This window comes from Melitaea cinxia, chromosome 12 (assembly GCF_905220565.1).
Source record: "Melitaea cinxia chromosome 12, ilMelCinx1.1, whole genome shotgun sequence".
NCBI classification, from domain to species: Eukaryota; Metazoa; Arthropoda; class Insecta; order Lepidoptera; family Nymphalidae; genus Melitaea; species Melitaea cinxia.
Window position 1 is genome coordinate 16,480,665 of NC_059405.1, and position 20,003 is coordinate 16,500,667.

Below are 20,003 nucleotides of genomic sequence, written 5' to 3' on the forward strand. Positions count from 1 at the left end.
TGCAGAGCTATATATATAGATATTTTATTGTTGGTATATATTATGAAGTTAATATTTATTTTTTATTTCTGTTTTATTTGTAAAATAAAAGGTAAAACTTTGGTTTTCCTCGTTTCGGATAAAATATAGTATTTATTCGTTTTTTTTTGTTTTTTTGTTCATTTATTTGTATTGTTGTCAGTTAAACGTTCGAACACGAGTGTCGTGAGCGTTGCGAAGTTTAAAATAGAAAAGTTTTCGTTGAATCTCTTTAATTGTAACTATCAAGTCCTATTATGATCTCAGTATTGTAACTACTTAGTATTCGGTGCTGGGGTAGATGTTTTGTTTTAAGGTGTAACGCTATTTTCATAACTATAACCCGTCGACAACCAGTATTTATAATAATTCGTTGACTGAAGATTTTAGTTGTATGGAAAGTTCACTGAAACTCAGTTGACTGTGATTGTAACGAAACAGATTTTTTATCTGTTTGACTGAGTTGTCACACTTTAAAAGTTATTGCATTTATTATGTTAGAAAAGGGATCGGGATTTAGAGGGTTTTCAATTCTTGTATGAATGATTAATTACGGACTGAAGTATTTTCATGTGATACCTTATTTTTTCCTCGCTATTTTAAAGATACAAAGGTTAACTCTCGGTGTAGGCGAATGAAGCGCCCGCAGAACAACCGTTTGTAAAGAAATCGTTTTGTGTAGTGACGCTTTGTACATAAGCTCTTGTAAAAATTTTCAAGTATTTACTATAAATACCGTAAATAAATAAATAAATAATTGTGAAAATTATTTAAATGATATTTTTGGAGGGTATTGTACCGTTTTGGCTGTGATTCGGACGTAATTTTTGCAAGTTTTTGGATTTAAGGTTCGGTAGCCATTATGTTAAGACTCGCCACACTTGTAGGTACTCTTTTACGCCCAGTTTCACTCTATCTCTGAATTTGCTTACTAGAGATGGAATTTTGACGTAAGTTGTATACAAATTGCGTCTAAAACCTATCTTTAGTGGGCAAAACCAGAGAATTGAAAAGTTCCGCTAATTGTAAAACAACATTATTAAACATTTTTGAATACACAGGCGTACCGCGATTATTATTAAACGCCCCGATAGTACGATATTACGGCGACGTTGCTGACACACAAACTCGGCGAATCCCGTAGAATCAAATGTGTTTATAATGACCTTGAAAGTTGAAAAACTATAATTGACGCAAAATGTCAAATATACGGTCGGAACGACCTCTCTGCAGTTTGTAGTAACTCTATATCTATACCTATAAGGCGGGAGTACCCAAGTGCGTCGGATCTGTGAGAACGATCGCAAATTTTATACAGTAGATGTCGAAATTAATAATAGTTTTTTTTTCAATTTACATCGTATATCCTATCATATATAACAATGTCCTTTGAAACGAGATAGTAATAGTTTTATATTCTCGAATACTGAATTGTAATCCGCCCATTGTTTTTCGGATCCGAGATTTACTTTTTTTATGTAATAAGTATGAATGTGTCTATGTAACAATATTGTTTGTACATTGTTAGTTGTTAAAAAAAAGTTTGTGTAGTTTTGAGTAAGTATGTGTTATTATTAATTGTAACGTGTAAAGTTATTCGGTGCAAATGTTATTTTTAAAATCACTAGACACGATGTTAGTAGGAATATTTTTTTTGTAAGTATACCGGAATTTAGATTTTAACATCGAAATATTTTGTAATAGAATCATTGACAGGTTGTAATGTATTTTCGTTTTCCAAAGTGTTGAAATAGATGATAGAATAGATAATTAATATCGTGCCAATTTAAGATTAAAATTATCAGCTGTACCCTCTGTACAGCTGTAGGAAGCCATATCACCGGTATACGATAGTTTTCGAATGTTTATAACTAAAGGTACGATACCTTACATTAATGGTTGTACAGGGCTCAAAATAGGGTAAAGCCAACCTTGAGATTTAATTTGTTTGTTTCAAAATTTCGTCGAATAAAGTAATTTCTATAATTATATAATGTGTGTTTTATTTTATACCTCAAGATACCCAAAGTATTAAAAAAAATAGTAAATGCAAAGCATATAATAAATAGTCATTATCAATATTGTATAAAAATATATATAAATAATTGTGTTTGCTCGCAAACGAAAAAAAAAAACCGACTTCAATTACATCGACGAGTAATAGAACGTAGGTAGACGAAAAAAATAATCAAGTAAATACGCATTATCAAAGATTACTCAAAAAGTAGTTATCAGATCTCGATAAAATTTACATGTGACCACATGATAAACATCAGCTCTTGATTAAATTAAAAATTATCAAAATCGGTACACCCAGTAAAAAGTTATTGCGGATTTTCGAGAGATTCCCTCGATTTCTCTGGGATCCCATCATCAGATTCTGGTTTCCTTATCATGGTACTAAACTAGGGATATCTTCTTTCCAACAAAAAAAGAATTATCAAAATCGGTACACCCAGTAAAAAGTTATTGCGGATTTTCAAGAGTTTCCCTCGATTTCTCTGGGATCCCATCATCAGATCCTGGTTTTCTTATCATGGTACTAAACTAGGGATATTTCTTTTCCAACAAAAAAAGAATTATCAAAATCGGTATATCCAGTAGAAAGTTATGCGGTATAATACAACGTAGGTCGACGAAAAAAGCGTCAAGTAAAAACGCATTATTAGATATAACTCGAAAAGTAGTTGTTAGATCTCAAATAAATTTAAATGGGACCAATTGGCACACACTACCTTTCGATTAAAAAAAAAATTGTCGAAATCGGTCCATACGGTCAAAAGTTCTGATGTAACATAATAATAATAAAAAAAAATACAGTCGAATTGAGAACCTCCTCCTTTTTTGGAAGTCGGTTAAAAAAAACCGACTTCAATTACATCGATAAGTAATGCAAGTAAATATGCATTATTAAAGATTACTCCGGAAGTTATGATCAGATCTCGATGAAATTTAAATGTCGTGTCATGGGACACCAGGTATGAACGAAGTTCCTTCGGATAGTATAGAAGAAACACAATTTAAAAAAAGTTGAATTTTATATAGATATATTTATCAGTTCTTGACTTTTTTTTAATTTTGTTGATTGGTTTTTAATTAAGTACATAAAAGTATTTAGGAAATTTAGTATTTTAGAAAATAACAAATACCGTAAAATCAAATAAATCAAACAAAATAATAATAATAATTCAAACTATTAAGTTAAATAAAAAAACATGTAAATATTTTTGTCGACAGTATAAAATTACATAAATAATTTAAAAAAAGTTTACTATATTTTAGTTTTACAAACGTCATATTAAACAGTCTTGTAACTGATATTACGTCACTTCCGTTATATATTTTTCTTACGGTTTTAGTATCACATTTTTTCCAGTTCGTTCGCCCAGTCAAATGTCAGTGCCGTAAGGAACTTCGTTCCAAAAAATATCGGCTTTCGATTAAATTAAAAATCATCTGAATCAGTACACCTAGTAAAAAGTTATGCGAATTTTCGAGGATTTCTCCGGGACCCCATCATTAGATCCTAGTTTCCTTATCATGGTACTACACTTAGGATATCTCTTTTCCAACAAAAAAAGAATCATCAAAATCGGTTCATAAACGAAGAAGTTATCCCCGAACATATATATATACATATATATACTCAATTTGACAGTACCTATATATTGAGATTTTTACTAAAAGGAACAGAAAAAGCATAATTACTATTATAAAACAACGGCCTTTATTTAAAATGATTTTCTTACAATCTGAATGTAAAAATATTTCTGTCATCACGACAAAAGTCCATTTCTTCTGTCCTGACAATAAAATAAACAAAAAGGTTTTACCAAAAAAAAAAAACCAGTAACGAAATATAAAATGAGTGTAGTGAGTACTATTAAATTCAGTAACCTCTTCCTTTTTGAAGTCGGTTAAAAAGAGAAAATTATACAATTGTTTAGAATATGCTACAAACGATCCGGTAATTACATTGTGCCTCAGTACACTTATGTGTATTAATAAGACATATTTTAGAACCCACCATACGCTAATTCTACATAATGGATTGCTTATGACAATTTGTCAAACGAAAGAATGAATTGTTCACCAAAACAGGTAGTTTTGGACAAAACATTTGTTTGGCATAAACAGGTTACCGGGACCCTGTAGGAGGCCAGGGGAAAACAGCTGATCGCCTTCATAAGGGGTGGCTTTGTAGCCGCACGCCCACGTGGTTTGTTTAGATTTGTAGTGAGTGGACACACAAAAGAAAAACCAAATCACAGGCAAAACCTCTATAGATTGGAGAGATACATGTTTTCATAATTTGTTGTGGACAAAGGTGGGTGTTGTCCTCTATTCTCAACAACAATAGGGTACTTTCGGTAGTGAAAAATAAATTATAAAATTTGATAAAAAATTAAATTTATGTAGAAATACACTTAAATATTCTGATTTGGAATCATAAAAGCACATTATTGTTTTAATTATGTTGACATTAAAAGTCGTATATTTTAATCTGTATATCACGTTCCTAAAACACGACCAGCCATGGTATGACGTCATACGGGCAAAAACAAAACTCTGTCAGTGCTGTAAACAGCTAGGTACATAATTATCTATCAACTTTTACTTCAAGGAGTAATAGTTGTGCTCTTTCGTTAGTATATTTCATTTGTAGCTATTTATTTATTAAAATGCAAAAAGGTTTTGTAAAAGCAGATAGTACGAATCTGCCAGAAATTCATAATTTGGTGTGGATAAAGGTGGGTGTTGTCCTCTGTACTTAACAACAGTTGGGTCTAGCACGTGGCAATAACGTGGCCGACTATAATGTGCTTTATGAAACACTCTACCGCTACTTCAGCTGATCGGCAGAGGATGACACATAATTAAATAATAAATAAATAAATATCTACACAATACACACACGGTCGTCTGTTCCTAAAGTAAGCAACTTAATGCTTGTGTTATAGGTAGCAGCCGACTGGTATAGCAACATTTTTTTTGATAAACATACTTATAAATAATACATATATAAATATATAAATAAATATATAAATAAATATATACATTACACCCAGCCTCTGGGTGGGAATCGAACCCACAACCCCCGGGGTCACTACAAACTGTAGCTCAAGTTACTCCTTGTTTTATCAGCTATCTGCCAGTGAAAGCCCTGACAAGATCGGTCCAGCCGTTTCAGAGATTAGCCGGAACAAGCAGTCAGACCGACAGACAGACAGACAAAAATTATAAAAAATGTTATTTTGCTATATGTAGCGTGTATAAATGCTGAATTTACTTAAAGCGGTTATTTTAATATTACAAACAGACACTCCAATTTTATTTATTTGTATAGATGTTGTTCTACGAGTACCTGATGATGCAGCCGTCTTAGGTTGTGTAGTTCTGTAGCCACAAACATAATCATTGTATATGTTGATGGTGTATTTGCGAATTATCATAAAGTATATCTTTAAACATTAAAACAAAGTGTAGGTAATACCTATCTTTACACATGTCGACCTTAGACTCTGCTTTCTGAATCAGCCATTATTGATTGTCTTAATTTTTACTCCTTGCATACCTGGAATATTTGTTTAGAAAAAGTATTAAAAAATCTTTTAAAAAATGCCGGAATACCCATTTTTTTCTGTCTGCTATTGTCTATACCTTCTTCTATTGAGCGACTATTAACAATCGCAGTGCTAATAATGGTCACGTCCATTTCTTTGTAATTGTTTTTTGGGATTTTACGATTGCTGTAAAGTTTCGGCGTTGGCTACGTTCAGTCGTAGCTGCTGACTCTTCCGGAGTGGTCGCAGCTTGTTCTTAGCTCACACCAAATCTTGGTCTTGTGTGTACTTCACGTTTCTGTTTTGTTTGGAACTGTCCAGTCGTTGCTGTGCGCCTAATAGCTGGTGTTATATTATCAACACGCTAGCAGTGTGTAAGTTACTATTCCTTTATTAATAGCTTAAAATTTTAATTGATATATGAACCTTTCTATGTAAAAGAACGTTTCAAATTCCTTGGTGATTCCCATGAATTCCCCTTCGTTCTGACGGTAATTTTCTTCTAGATTCCTTCTCACTCCTCTTCCTTTTATGATAAATCTTTTACAGTTCAAGCCTCTCGCCTATGGAATACCTTACTCTTAAATATCAGACGTGTACAAACACCTGCAACTTTTAAAAATACTGTTTGGAAGCATTTTCTTCAAACTCAACAATAAAAATTAATAATAATTTATAATAATGTGTATATGTATACAAACATACGTATGTATGTATGCATGTATGTGGGTATGTATGTATATGTTTAATTATTTGAATATTTATTATAAATTAGTTGTAGCTTGTAAACCTATATGCTGACGCTAGACCATTTCCTTTGCCCTAAGGTTGCCTGGAAGAGATCGTTTTTTAGCGATAAGGCCGCCTTTTGTATCAAATGAATATATTGTTAAGAATTTTCATTGCTATGTATTATTTCTGTTTTTGTTGTACAATAAAGTGTATTATTATTCATCATCATCATCATTTCAGCCTATCAGTCAGCAGTCCACTGTTGGACATAGGCCTCCACAAGCTCGCGCCAAAAATGGCGTGAACTTGTGTATATGTATTATTATTATAAGTTGAATTTTAAATTGATTGTGTTAAAAATTTCTACCTTATTTTCTATGTTGCTTTTTTTTTTAAATTAGTGATTTAGTATATAGTATAATAGTAGTTTAGTAGATTGTGTAACGACGTAGTAAGGTCGGTTAATGTCCGCAGGTTGAAGTAAGCGCACTGCCCCTAGTGGTTGACTGCCGGCCGGTGGGCGCGAAGTCGTACGACATCTCACACAGCGACGCGCCCCAGGTCAGTGAATGTGTTTAAGATGTAGCGTATCGGTGCATTACATTGATGATAAAGATGTACGACTTAGTGACGCTGTATACATACACAGTTTGTATATTATTTTTAAAAGGGTAACTGCGGAGTTTCTTGCCGATTTTTCTCTGCGGAATCTACGTTCCGTTTCACTGGTAGCTTCATTTTTAAAATTTTAATTTGGAATTTGTCGAAAGTGCTTCTGAAGTCTATTCGAGTAAAGCTACTTTTGATTTTGATTTTTAAGTTTCACGGGGATTTTTGGGATTTTCGTTATGTTACCCCGGGATCCCGTGATTAGAAATTGTTGTTTCTAAATACGTACGAATTATTGCGTACAACTAGCCCGTTGGCGCAGTTTGTAGTGGCCCTGCTTTCTGTGTCGCGTGTTGTGGGTTCCATTCCCGGCTGAATCTGGGTGCAATATTTGTATTTATATATTTATATTTGTATTATTTCTATGTTTATTTATAAAAAAAAAATAGTTATAACAGTCGGCTGTTACCTGTAACACAAGCATTAACTTGCTTACGATAGGAACAGACGACCGTGTGTGTATGTTATATGATATTTATTTATTTACTTATTATTTAATTATAAAAACGGCACCTTTCAAAGCATATCATCAGCAGTTATTAAGTTTTTTTTTATTTTGCTTTTTGTGTGTCCACTGACTACAACCTAAACAAACCACGTGCGCGTGCGGCTATAAAGCCACCCCGTACAAAGGCGATCAGCTGTTTTCCCCTGGCCTCCTACAGGGACCCGGTAACCTGTTTATGCCAAGCAAATGTTTTTTTCAAAACTACCTGTTTTGGTGAACAATTCATTCTTTCGTTTGACGAATATATGTCTTATTAATACACATTAGTGTAACGAGACAGTATGTCATTACTGGATCGTTTGTAGCATATTCTAAACGTATATAATTTTCTCTTTTTACAGTAATTTTTTACATTCTCAGTTTACAGTCAAATAAAAATCACAGCTCTTGGCATGTTTAACGTTCTTTTGAAATATACGACTTACCTTCATTTGTTTGTTGACTCATTAATTATTTAATTTACCATTTGTTAATTATGGTATCGTCGCGGATGATTAGTTTGTAACATTAAAATTCTACCCGATTCGGGACAGTATAGTCTTCTAAGTTATGCGTCACCTGCCGATCAGCTGAAGTAGCGGGAGGATTTTTCCTAAAGCACATAGAGATGGCCACGTTATTGCCACGTGCTCGACACAGTTGCTGTTAAGAACAGGAGAGAGAAACATCACTCACCTTTGTCATAACGATCGGCTAATCGTTGACAATAGCAATAGTGACAAATTATCTGAAGCTCTATCTCTTTATATGTTCTATATTCAAGAAACAATTCAGTTTGGTCATCAAGACAAAACAATTGTTGTTAAGAACAAAAGACACCATCCACCACCTTTGTCATAACGATCGGTGCGTAGATTTCAAAAACCACAACGTACAACGAGGTGTCAAAATAATTAAAGCTCGATCTATATATTTGAAAAACAATTTTTTATATAGATAATGAACAATAGAAAGATACAATAGACCTAACACGCTCTTTTAATGACAAAGAATTTTGAGCAGTCCTACATCATTACAATATAAGTAGGTACGATTCGACTGTCCCTAGTAATTTTATGGACGTTTACGCGCACGTGCTTACGTGGTTCGTAAACGATTGCAAATTTCTTTCGATTACGTAGACGGTCAAACCAAACCATGAACACTTGAACGAAAAACGCATAACTGCACAAGGTCCGTAAAAGGCGTTATTTGCATCTTATAATAAAATAAGATTGCCAATTTCGCTCAATAGCTAAGGCTTCAACATGTCAGAAAACGAGAGTGATCCGACTACGTAGAATTACAAACTTCTTGAGGGCGTTATATGCACTTAACAGTAACTGCGGACTTTCTTGCCGATTCTTCTCTGCAGAATCTACTTTCCGAATCGGTGGTAGCTTTACTTTTACAAAAAAAAAAAAAAACATTCTTAAAGTTTTAATTTGTAAAATGACGATTCGAAAGTGTTAATGATTTTGATTTTAAGATAGATTAAAGCATTAATCTATAATAAAGTTGTTGTTTAATAAGTATCCTTAGTATAATAAATCCCTTATGTCACTACGGATTAGGAAATGCAAAGTAGATCTTTTTGTGGCAATAGGCTATTTGACTGGTTTTCAAAATCCATTTTATCTTATTAAGTAGATATTAAACAACCCAGTAATAGCTTGTTTTTTAATTCTTGTACATATTTGCTGAAAAATATCAAACGAAAAGTACAACATTTAAATATCTCGCCAATACGCTATTTTGACAATATGGCGCTGCAACGGGGTCGGTGACGTCACTTGCCTGTAGTCTGATCTGTGGCACCTGTCTGTAGATCTTTTTGTGGCAATTCCGAACAGAAATGAACCATACCTAACCAAAGTCTATTTATTTATTATTATTAAGTTGGGATTTTAGGGAGCAAAACAGGGCCCTATAGTTTTCTCTAGTTGCACCATGTAGATTAAAGTGAAAGTCATTGATTGTCAATATAAACATACATCTTGACCGACAGCCGGATGAATCATCCTTTTTGTTGCTGTTTACAGCGTTACGTTCCGTTATATTATCTTTGTTACCGTTACGGTTCAAATAAAATTGTCAGGTAACTTACCCAACGTTTATGAGCGACCCCACATTAAGGAACATCAGCTCATCTTCAAGCTTTCAATGAAAATTAACTACATCGATTAAATTTAAATTATTATAAAATTATAAATATACTTTGGTATTCATCTGTGAAATGTTACTGTGCGGCGGATGTAGGCCGGACGGCGACCACCGGCCACTGCGCTCAGGCATTATAACTGGTCTAGCTCTTAAGCGACTTTTCCAGCCCACTCTAGAACTTTGCAAGTATCTTCTATACACTATTATCTATTTTGAGAAAAAAAAATAAAAAAAAATTAAAGTGGTCCAAGAAAGAAAAAAAAAATATTAAGAAATTTAAATGCATTTTTTTTATAATAAAATAAATACAATTACGTATTTCTAAAAATGTCATTACAAAGCTCATTTCATCACGTAAATTCTACTTTTCTATCTTGTGTATTTTAAAATAACTCTTAAATACCTACCAAATATTGGCACTTACAGGCGTTCCTGCTGGTTACTCGACACTTTATTTTTTTATGGCGTAATTGACTGTAAATGCTATGAGATATTGTTATTATATTATAATATATTATATTATATTAATATTATTCTAAAGTATATATGTGTATTGCTTTAAGTATTAATGTGTAGATATTAGTTTGTAAGATTATTATAACATAACTGCACCACCTACCTGATCTTCGAATAAATAATACTCAATCCTATTTCGAGTTGTCTGGAAGAAATGGCTAACTGGCCATAAGACCGCCTCTTGTACTACACATTCTTAAGTTGTGTGTATTATTAATGTATTTGCATATTGTGGTGTGCAATAAAGAGTAAATAAATAAAACTTTAATGACTAGTAACTCGTTAATTTAACAATATACTATAATAATATTACACATATGTATTGAGGGCATATACAGGTATAACATATTCGAAAATTACTAAAATCGGAAACATCGATATTTTTTAGTTGTTCGTCGTGTACCGTATACTGTTTAACGTGTTTCGTGTTATTAAACATAAGTTTTTTTACCAGATTGCCAATCCAGGTATGGCGGCAGCTCCCCAGCGTCCCACCGCCCCGAACGCAACGCCAGCAACTAATTATGTTAACGTGACTGCGTACCCACCCAACTACAATGGTAAATATTATCTTCAGCCTGTAATATCCCACTAATGGGCTGTTTTCTGTTCCGGGGTTGTCTTTGAGTGTGGTTGTGTTGTGAGTCTGAGTTTAATATATATAAAAATTTGCTGTATCAGTCGGCTGTTACCTACACACACACAAGCATTAAAGAACAAAAATTGTGTGTATGTTATACATAAATAAAGTTGCAAAGAGAATCCTTTACTAACAACGCTTATTGCTTAGTGTTATCAATAGTGTCAGGGGTCTTCTGGAGGAGATGACCTTGGCACTTTTGTTCGTTAAAAGATTCTTATTTTCTTTAATGCTAATCTAAATATGCAGCGAATCGTTAAATAAATGGGTGCCAAAATAACTATTCTTCTTATATCTTCTATCTATTAATTAATAAAATTGGAGTATCTGTTTGTAATATTAAAATGATCGCTTTTTACTTAATCCATAAGAAATTACGAACACGTTACATATACCAAAGTAACATTCTTACAATTTTTGTCTGTCTGTCGATCTGTTTGTTCCGGCTAAGCTGAAAACGCTGTACTGGTTTTGACGGGACTTTCGCTGACAGATAGCTGATGTAATTTAGGCTCCTTTTATTATAAAAATTTATTTATTTTATAAATCTGCAAACTAAAAAACAACTTTTATGTTAAATTCCATGCGGACGAAGCCGCGAGTATAGCTAGACATTTATTAAAAAAACACGATGTTTTCCATCCGTTAGTTTCATCCATCCTCCTGTCTATTTATCACATAATTAGTCAACAGATTGATTAATACTAGAAGTTAATCTTTATACAAAAAACGAGTGTTTTACCTTTTGTGATAGATAGTACGGAACACTTCGTATATATGTACGTCCGAGTCGGGCTTAGTTGGTTTTTTTCTTGACTTAACCAAATATAAATTTACAGCCCTCCACACACAGCCATAGGCCTCTTATCTCTATGTAGGAGAAGGACTGGAGTTTAATCCACCTCGCTGCTATATGGGTTGGCGGATATCTTCCCTCCTATGAGTTGCGATCGCTAGCAGGTGTAACGCTGGACATGTTCTCCGAGGCACGGCGGGAAGACCCACAAGGACAGACATCCAAACCGGAATAAAGTATAAGTACAAATATCTATCCCGAGCGGGAATCGAACTCGCAAACCGCCTGTGTTTTAGGCGACTACTCGGACAACCACACCAGAGCGGTTCACAGTATTGTAGAACGTCGCTTAGAACTGTTCAAAACATCTTTCAAGCTATGTATTTTTATATGGGTAACAGTTCCAATAATTACCCACCGAATTGTTCTGTTAATAACCAAATAAACCTATTAAAACTTAAATACTACGATACTCTTTGGGGAATCTTTTTATAAATACGTATGTAATAAAACGAGAACATAGTTATTAGGAATAACTATAAACCGACTCGTCAGATCTCAGCCGAATTTAAGGGGAAAGGGTACCTGAAAGATTTGAAAATTAGGTATTTGAATAAAATGTTCCTGTCTCGCTATACGCCGCCTCCGCGCCCCGAGGCAAGAAAGGGCCAACTGCAGCTTGGACCGTTTTAGGTAGATAATTATTGACCAAAACAGTCGTAGTCGACTATTTTCTCCCCAAAACATGGTAAGGTTTTTAAGTAACTAAAAAAGACCTTCAGCTTTCTGAGGACTCCTACTCCCTATGGTAATAAGTATATGAAACAAACTACGACATAGGGGCATGGTCATGGTAGTTAAAGGTTTTATGTTACTAAAATATTTGATCTGGTGTCATTATCCAGGGAGGAAACAGTCGACTACGTTTGTATGGAGAAAGAGGCGGTATCCTTTCCTCTTAAATGGGTGGCTCCACAAAAAGCACCAGCTCGAGAATATTAATAAAATAAAATCATCAAAACCGGTACACCCAGTATAAAGTTATCTATAAGTGTATAAACATAAAAAAATACAGCAAACTTGAAAACTTTCTTCTTATTTTGAAGTCTGCTAGAAATCAATAATTAGTGTATACTTTCTCAGAAATGGTTTTTCTCTACTACATACACTTTACTGCTGACTACCACTAGGTAGTAACCCGCCCACGTTGACGTTCTCATTTTATTGCCGGTCGGTATTAATTGAAGTCTTTTTTTAACCGATTTCCAAAAAAGGAGGAGCTTCTCAATTCGACTGTATTTTTTTTATGTATGTAACATCAGAACTTTTGACTTGATGGACCGATTTCGACAAAAAAAAATTTAATCGAAAGGTGGTGTGTCATTTGGTCCCATTTAAATTTATTTGAGATCTAACAACTACTTTTCGAGTTATATCTAATAATGCGTTTTTACTTGACGCTTTTTTTGTCGAACTACGTTGTATTATACCACATAACTTTTTACTGGATGTACCGATTTTGATAATTCTTTTTTGTTGGAAAGGAGATATCCTTAGTTTGGAACCATAATAAGGAAACTAGGATTTGATGATGTGGTTCCAGAGAAATCGAGGGAAACTCTCGAAAATCCGCATCACTTTTTACTAGGTGTACCGATTTTGATAATTTTCAATTTAATCGAAAGCTGATGTTTATCATGTGGTCACATTTAAATTTCAACGAGATCTGATTACAATTTTTGAAGTAATCTTTGATAATGCGTATTTACTAGACTATTTTTTTGTCTACCTACGTTGTATTACTTGTCGATGTAATTGAAGTCGATTTTTTTTGCGATCAAATAATTGTGTTTATTAACACAATTATGTGATCACAATTATGTGATCATAAACACAATTATTTGATCGTAAACGGTTAAATAGTTCGAGCAGAGCCTCGAACTGAACACGTTTTGAGAGGTGTAATTCTGTGCCCACAGGGGCCGCGGGCCCATCGTATCCGAACGGTATGCAGCCTGGAGTGTGGTACAGCGTTCCAGTGGGGGCCCCACAGGAGGCCCCACAGGGGGCCCCACAGGGGGTCCCACAGGGGGCCTCACAGGGGGCCCCACAGGGGGTCCCACAGGGGGCCCCACAGGGAGCCCCACAGGGGGCCCCACAGGGGGCTTACCTGGTGACCCCACACACGCCCCCTATTCCGGTACAGCTCATCAACATTCACGTCAACAAGAGCGTTCAGCTCAATGGGGAAGATCTGCCTATGAACGGTGAGTTGTACACGTACAGTACATTGTAGTACTGTAGCATCACGTTGTCGGGAAGAGATTGCTGTGGTTGTGTATTTTGTGAATAATTGTTTGTATCGATAATTTAGTTTTAGCGTGCGATAAAGTCTATTATTACTATTATTAGTCTTGTATCGTACTTTAAAACACCGTTCTGTATGTACAAGAGCCGGCCTTATCGGTAAAGCAGCGATCTCTTCCAGGCAACCTTTGGTAGAAAATGGCTAGAATATAAATAATTATGATAATATATACACATAATTACAAATCTAATGGAAAAATACTTTAATAATTAGAGATCTTGCCGTTCAGATGTCGCTACTCTGCGATACTTTTTTAACCTGGGCGTGGACTGCTACTGGGCGCCGCGCGGGCCGCCCCCCGGGCTCCAGCAGGTGCCGCCCCCGAGGGCAGCCTATCCGCAGCCCATCTTTGTGCACCCGCCGCCTGCCTCTACAATCGACACCACGCAGCCGCCGCCCGCCTTCCCGCCCCCGCCGACGTACGTGCGCCCCTACGCACCGCGGGACATAACGCAGGTGACGCGCACTCATCCACTAACATTTCACTGCTGGCCACAGGCCTCACTCTCTCCGAGTAGGAGAAGAAACACAATTCACCACGCTGCTCCACTGATAGCGGAAATGTTCCCTACTATTAGTTACGATCGCTAGCTGGTATTTGCGACAACAACCGGGACTGATATCCTAACGTGCACTCCGAGGCACGGTGGGGAGATTCACGAGGACAGAGATCCATATCGGAAAGAAATATTTGTACAAAAACAAATATCCGTCCCGAGAGGGAATTGAACCCGTAGGCCGTCCGTGTTCTAGGTAACTCTCACCAATACACCAGAGCGATTGTATTAGAGAGAGGTAACAACATTACTCACCATCATTCCTACTTATTTTATTTATACAACTAGGTCGGCAAAGAAGCGTACGGCTCTCCTTATGGTATGCGATTACCGTAGCGTATAGATGCCTGCAACACCAGAAGCATCGCAAGCGTTGCCGACCCTACCCACGACCCTCTCCAGGAGTCCTGGGCACCTTACTCACCACAACATTACTTAAGAACAGTCTTGATCTTCTGTGATAAATGTCGATGGACTTCCCCAGACGGGCTGTTGACATTTTGACCAGGATATATAAACCTGCTTTGTCCTACATCAATAAAACTTACCACTGCGCTTACGCTTCTACTTATCACTAGACACCACAATACGAGTTTTGAAACATATCAAAGTAACTGAAATGACGCGTAGTCATAGTAAACACTTCCACAAATAAAGTAAATACAAAATTTACCTTCAGAGCGTTAAATGCTGAATTAGTCATACTTACAAAAAAAATAACGTCATTTTGTATGAACAGGGCATGCAGCAACTATCAATGCAAAATCGGCACAAGAAAGTTAAACCCCAACCAGCCCACCCGAAAACCACCCAACCGAAAACCACCCAACCGCGGTAAGTGACCATTTAACTGACAAAACTGATACTAATAATGTATTTATTCATTTCGACATGACTGTGCCTACACATATATACGAACTTTTTATGCTAGGATTTATACTAAACCTTATTTTATATTTTTATCACGGTCTTATGCACAGTTGAGAACACTAAGCCCAATTTCAATGGTGAGAGTATTTTATATTAGTATGATAACGTCACTAGTATCGCTCAGTGAGGTCACGTGGTGCGGTGACGACCTTCATTGTAATTGGTTATATTGAGTGACGTTCTTCATTGTAATTGGTTATATTGAGTGACGTTCGTCGTTGTAATTGGTTATGTTGGGTGACGTTTCATTGTATTGGTTATATTGACTGACTTTTCATTGTAATTGGTTACATTTCAAAACATAAATGCGTGACGTGTGATAGTAAAAGAGAGAATGCTATTCTGACTAGACCGTGACTAGCCCGTTGGCGCAGTTTGTAGTGACCCTGCTTTCTGCTCTGAGGGTTGTGGGTTCGATTCCCACCCCGAGTCTGGTGTAATATAAATATTAATTTATTATAACTGTATTAATTTATTGTAACAGTATTATTAATAACTGTGTATATAAAAAAATGTAGCTATACCATTCGGCTGTTACCCATAACACAAGCATTAAGACGCTTACTTTAGGAACAAACGACCGTGTGTGTATTGTGTCGATATTTATTTATTTATTTATTCTGTCTTCGTCGCACAGCACACTAAGCGATCGTCATGTCACAAGTGGCTTTTAACCATTAAGCCGACGTACCCCACCACTTTCCCCACCTGTGTATAAGATCGTGATTTTTATAAAAGGATTATTTTGATTCATGTCAGAATTTATATTCTTGTTTACAATTTATATTTTAGAATTATTCATTCAATTTTTTATGTTTTGTTAAATATATATTATTTTTAATTTTATTATACTTTAATGAAATGTTGCCGGAGATTTCAAGGGCATTGTCATTACATCATTCGCTAAATAGCACATCACTAAATAATATTTCACAAACTTCAAGTATTCATATGTAGAACAAAAAACAAATGTAGGTAAACGTCGGCAGACGTAACAGTATAAACGGTGGTGCAGCTGCCTGAGCCTTCCACTGTGAGACGCAAGAGCCCGCATATGGCTCACAAATAAATGTTTGTTCTCCAACAAAAGCACTCGTCAGATCTCGATCAAAATTAATTTCAACAAAAAGAAGTTGTGAGGTAGCACACATAAAAAAAAATTTGTGAACCTCCGTTTATAAAGTTGGTTAAAAATTTACTTTGTCCACAGGTCTAAACGCGTCGTCAACGGCGCCCATAGCTCCCGTTAGGAAGAAAATATCCACTTACCATCGCCATCGTGAGATACTTATTTCAGTGAACCAAAAGTATACTGTGAGGTTGTACCACTCGATTTGAGCGCTACAATGGTACTACAGCCATGTCGAGGAAGTTATACTTCCGTATCGACACTATTTGTTGTTGTTTTCATTTCTAAATTTTTCAGTTACAGTATTAAATATCCATCACTTGTTTTAAACTGTATCCAGACAAACAGACCCTAAATTAACTGATTTAATTGCAATAATAATATTTAATTTCCTTTAAAGTCTAAAAAGTAGCTTTGGTCTGTAGTTCATTGTCCGGATAAAAATAAAGTTTTTAATTTCTGTTCGTTTCTCCAAATTTAATATATCAAATTTAATAATAAAAGATTGTAATGTTATAACTAAAATATTTCATCAAGTTAATTTATCGTAAATATTTATTTTACAGAAAAAAAAATATCATTTTAAATGTTTCAAGTTGCAGAATAGAAAATTCTTGTTTTATGAAGAAATTCTTGTTTTATGAATATTATTTCTCGATTATCGCAGAATAGAAAATTCTTGTTTTAAGGTTCGGTAGCCATTATGTTGAGACTCGCCACACTTGTAGGTACTCTTTTACGCCCAGTTTAACTCTATCTCTGAATTTGCTTACTAGAGATGGAATTTTGACGTAAGTTGCATACAAATTGCGTCTGAAACGTCCTATCCGTGACACTTTTCCCTTGTACAATGGGACGATACAAATGTCAGTATTAAAATCACTAGACACGATGTTCTGTTTAGTCATTAATTCAGTAGGAAGTGTGTTGAAATAGAAAATTGAATAAATAGTTAATGTCGTGTAAATTTAATATTAAAATTATCAATTGTACTCTCTGTACTGCTGATGAGAGCCATATTATTTTAATGGTTGTACATGGTTTCAAATAGGGTCAACCTTTGGATTTAATTTTCTTTTACAAAATTTCATTGAATAAAGTAATTTCTGGAATTATATAATGTGTGTTTTATTTTATACCTCAAGATTAGATATTACAAAACTTTACTCTTCCTATAGTAATGTCAATATTGTATAATATATAATATATAAGATACTTATTGAATACTCAGAATTGGAACCGGAAAATTAAACTGTGTTGTTCTGAAAAAACTAAGTTTTTATCTTACAATTATTTATTATACATTTTGATACAAAATAAAATAAAATATAAAACCTGAAAAAAACACAGAAACGACATTCAAAGTTGTTTAACCGATTTGAAATAATATTAAAATAAAATATATTTTTTTATAATTGATTACAGTCAAGTATGTTTTCATAAGCAATACAGTAGCTCTTTTTTTTGGTATCGCAGGGGAACCCATTTACGGGTGATATACAGGACGCCCGGGTTGGCAGTCCTAGACCGTATGTTGGCTTCAGCACTTGGGGTTACAATACCGACCAAACCCCTGCGGGAGAATTCAGCCGCTTTAATTGGAGGGTCCCGGATCTGCAGGCAACAGGATCACTCCAGCGACAGGCTAGCCTCGACGAAAAGGCCAGACTTCTCCGTCATGGGGACTGTCCGGCTCACCTCTGAATAATCCTGACGACACCGTATCTAGCAGGATCGAGTCACCATCCCGGCCCGACATAGGCACAGGGGCATTACGCCTCCTACGCACCCCCGTTCGTTGCCTGCGGACGGAGGCTTCGTCGGTGGGCTCCTCTTTCATCCGCTCGTCATTCTCCTCCTGGGACTCGTTGTCGCCGAGCATCGCGGTGATGACGCTCGTCAGTGACAAGTCCCTTCCGAAGACTGTCGTCAGATCGCGATGCAGCGCCACCCATCTCGGGCACACCTCGTTCAACTTAATCAAGAGACAATAACACGAGTTACCAAGGTGCGAAACTTGGGTGTTTAAATCGATAGCAAATTAACTTTTAAGTCACATTAATTTTGTTACTGCTAAAGCATTCCGAATGCTTGGCTTTGTGTTGAGAGTGGGACGTGATTTTAAAAATGTCGGAACAATTCTCCTTTATAACTCTTTTGTAAGATCTATCTTGGAATACTGCTCAACTGTATGCTGATGCTGAAAAAGAACAATTTTATAAAGAAGCAGAGCAGTTTTTTAAACGAGCTATTAAGTACTTAGAAGAATTATTTGATTTCAATGAGAACTCCCTATATAAAAGACTCTCCACCAATAATGATATATTGTATAATGATAATTGTTCTTTATAAGAAACATTTATATTAAATCAACTCCCAGAAGAGAAACTTAAAATGTCCAATGACAAAATATGAGCCTATTTTATTGGTAGGCGCCATGAGGTAAAAAATTAAAAAAAAAATTATGTGCTTAGTACTGTCTATTCCAGTACGGATTGTGGAAGATTGTTTAGTTTACTGAACAATCAATGGATTTAATAAAAGTAGAGGTAATAATATCACTAAAATTTGATGTAAATTGCTTAAATTAAAAGTTAAATAGTGACAAAGCACAGAAAATGGTAAAATCGGTGAAAATTAACAAAAATTACATGTGGCAAGCTAAAAAATAAAGTACTTTATTAAATTTCGTCGATGCTTGATAATATGATAATATAAATAATGAAAAAACCATATTCTAGTTTTTCTTTGTTAGTACTTATTTATATAGACATTTGTATCAGTAGCTGATGATATAAAAATAACATAAAATGTTATTTTAAAAATATATGTATCAACTTTGATTTTATTTTATTTTTGTTTTTTCCGACCAGAGTCCCCATATCCCGAAAAATTTGTTTTTTTTTCTCCCGATAATAGGGTCATTCGATCTGGCAACCCCGTCGTTGCGGATCGTTTCAAGCACGGAGCATAGACTATAGAGCAATTTTTGCATGAGTTCGCCACGTATATACATCTCTAGAGTTGTTATATATGTTGTTTTTTTTCTTTCGGTCATTGTAACTTATACTTAAAATATACATAAGTTAAAACTAAAAGGACATCAGGTAAAATGAAACCCAGTCTATTAATTTATACGCTAGGGTAAATTCGAAAGAACATCTGTAAAAGCGTAGAAACGTGTGTATATTATGATGATAACAACTTTTACAACTTTTTGAATTGTTGTATCTCAGAAACGGTTTTTCAGCTTGTTGGGAATTTATGCACCTTCGAATGTCTTATAAAATGATCAGACTAAACGTTGATAGATCAGTTCAAATTAGCGCACAACAGCCCGCGCTTTTATTGAGACAACTTAGCGATCGCAGCACTACGCTATTTCGTCGATATTTTCGGGACGCTATTTTCTACAGCTATCGTTCTCTCTTTCT

At 35.1% G+C, this 20,003-nt stretch overlaps 1 protein-coding gene across 1 annotated transcript; it reads left to right on the forward strand.

Moving 5' to 3' along the window:
• Positions 1-4,700: 4,700 nt before the first annotated feature.
• Positions 4,701-16,778, forward strand: LOC123658295 (proline-rich receptor-like protein kinase PERK9). The gene is made up of 7 exons (XM_045593732.1): positions 4,701-4,769; positions 6,789-6,875; positions 10,604-10,709; positions 13,565-13,852; positions 14,183-14,372; positions 15,250-15,344; positions 16,651-16,778. Exons 1-7 carry the CDS (start codon positions 4,701-4,703, stop codon positions 16,776-16,778), a joined length of 963 nt encoding a protein of 320 aa, XP_045449688.1.
• The last annotated feature ends 3,225 nt before the right edge of the window (positions 16,779-20,003 follow it).